Source organism: Amphimedon queenslandica, unplaced genomic scaffold (genome assembly GCF_000090795.2).
Source record: "Amphimedon queenslandica unplaced genomic scaffold, v1.1 AMPQUscaffold_4517_Cont23505, whole genome shotgun sequence".
NCBI lineage: Eukaryota > Metazoa > Porifera > Demospongiae > Haplosclerida > Niphatidae > Amphimedon > Amphimedon queenslandica.
In genome coordinates, this window is record NW_003555172.1 from 1 (window position 1) to 1540 (window position 1540).

Below are 1540 nucleotides of genomic sequence, written 5' to 3' on the forward strand. Positions count from 1 at the left end.
CACCAAAATACAACACATTAAGCAAAGTCAGTTGATTGTACATTAACAGGAAGACACTGTCTCCATCACTAGTAGTAGGATCAGGCTCATTCCTCCTGCTGATGGTAGGGCCACTGTTTAGTTCTGAAGCTAATGAGAGAAGAGACGTGGTCTGGTCTTTATTGATGATGCCACGAGATTCAGCAACTTTTAGTAATGTAGCTAGCTCATTAGTAGAGTTGGAGGAGACTAGACTGGAGTAGGATGAGAGGAGAAAGAGAAATGACAAGAACAGACCAGCAGCAGACATCATTAGATACACACCTCCTCTCTAGCCACACCTTGTCTTGGGCTACTAAAAATGGTGAGTTCTTTTTCTCAATCTTTATTTATTTTTTGTTAATTTCTGACATTATTTCTTCAGTCAGTGACACTCCACACTGACCTTGGTGATATTAAAATTGAATTATTTTGTGAAGCAGTTCCAAAGACTTGTGAAGTGAGAAATTAAATAAAAATAATAATTAAAATATTTTACAAAATGTTTTAATAGAATTTCCTTGCTCTTTGTGCCAGTGGATATTACAATGACTGCATATTTCACAGGTTTGGTCTGCAGCTGTTGCTTTATATAATTATACCTCCCAATTTGTCGTATTATTTTAGGAACATTAAAGGTTTTATAGTACAGACTGGGGACCCATCAGGTAGTGTCATGTGATAGTCACAGTTTGATCATGTGACCCACAGGTACTGGTAAAGGAGGGACTAGCATCTGGGGCAGGAAATTTGAAGACGAATTTCAAGAAACTTTAAAAGTAAATCCAAGTTTAATGCAGAGCATCGATGCAAATTGTATCAAAAAATGTAATAAAAATTTGGGGTGATTTCAGAGCCATTTTTTGAAAAAAACCATGGGCTATAGCCTTGGGTATTTTTCAGATTTTGGCTCATTTTTTAAAATGGCCGTAACTTGAAAAATTGAAGTCGGAATCAGCTTAAACTTTCTACACAGCATAAGGACATCAATATGTATCAGAAAATGTAATAAAAATTGGGGGTGATTTCGGAGCCATTTTTTGGAAAAAACCATGGACTATAGCCTTGGGTATTTTTCAGATTTTGGCTCATTTTTTAAAATGGCTGTAACTTGAAAAATTAAAGTCGGAATCAGCTCAAACTTTCTACACAGCATAAGGACATCAATATGTATCAGAAAATGTAATAAAAATTGGGGGTGATTTCGGAGCCATTGTTTGGAAAAACCATGGACTATAGCCTTGGGTATTTTTCAGATTTTGGCTCATTTTTTAAAATGGTCGTAACTCGAAAAATTTAAGTCGGAATCAACTCAAACTTTTTACACAGCATAAGGGCATCAATATGTATCAGAAAGTTTAAAAATTGGGTGTGGTCATTTTTACTGAAATTATCGTCATACTTAATTATTGTTATTACAATTATTAATATTTGTAGCACAGTGGGCGTGGCATCATATCAATGGCTAACAGTGGTCACAGTGACACCAATGGATCTCAATTCTTCATTACTTATGCCAAAC

General features: G+C 35.5%; 1 protein-coding gene across 1 annotated transcript; it reads left to right on the plus strand.

The window, feature by feature from the left end:
* Positions 1 to 6: 6 nt before the first annotated feature.
* On the plus strand, positions 7 to 1536 carry LOC100640647 (peptidyl-prolyl cis-trans isomerase-like 3; the record flags this gene model as incomplete). Its single annotated transcript, XM_003391895.3, has 6 exons — positions 7 to 343; positions 404 to 478; positions 533 to 585; positions 646 to 686; positions 730 to 797; positions 1456 to 1536. Coding segments are annotated over exons 1-6 (321 nt in total), but the record flags the coding sequence as incomplete, so codon positions are not given.
* Positions 1537 to 1540: the final 4 nt, after the last annotated feature.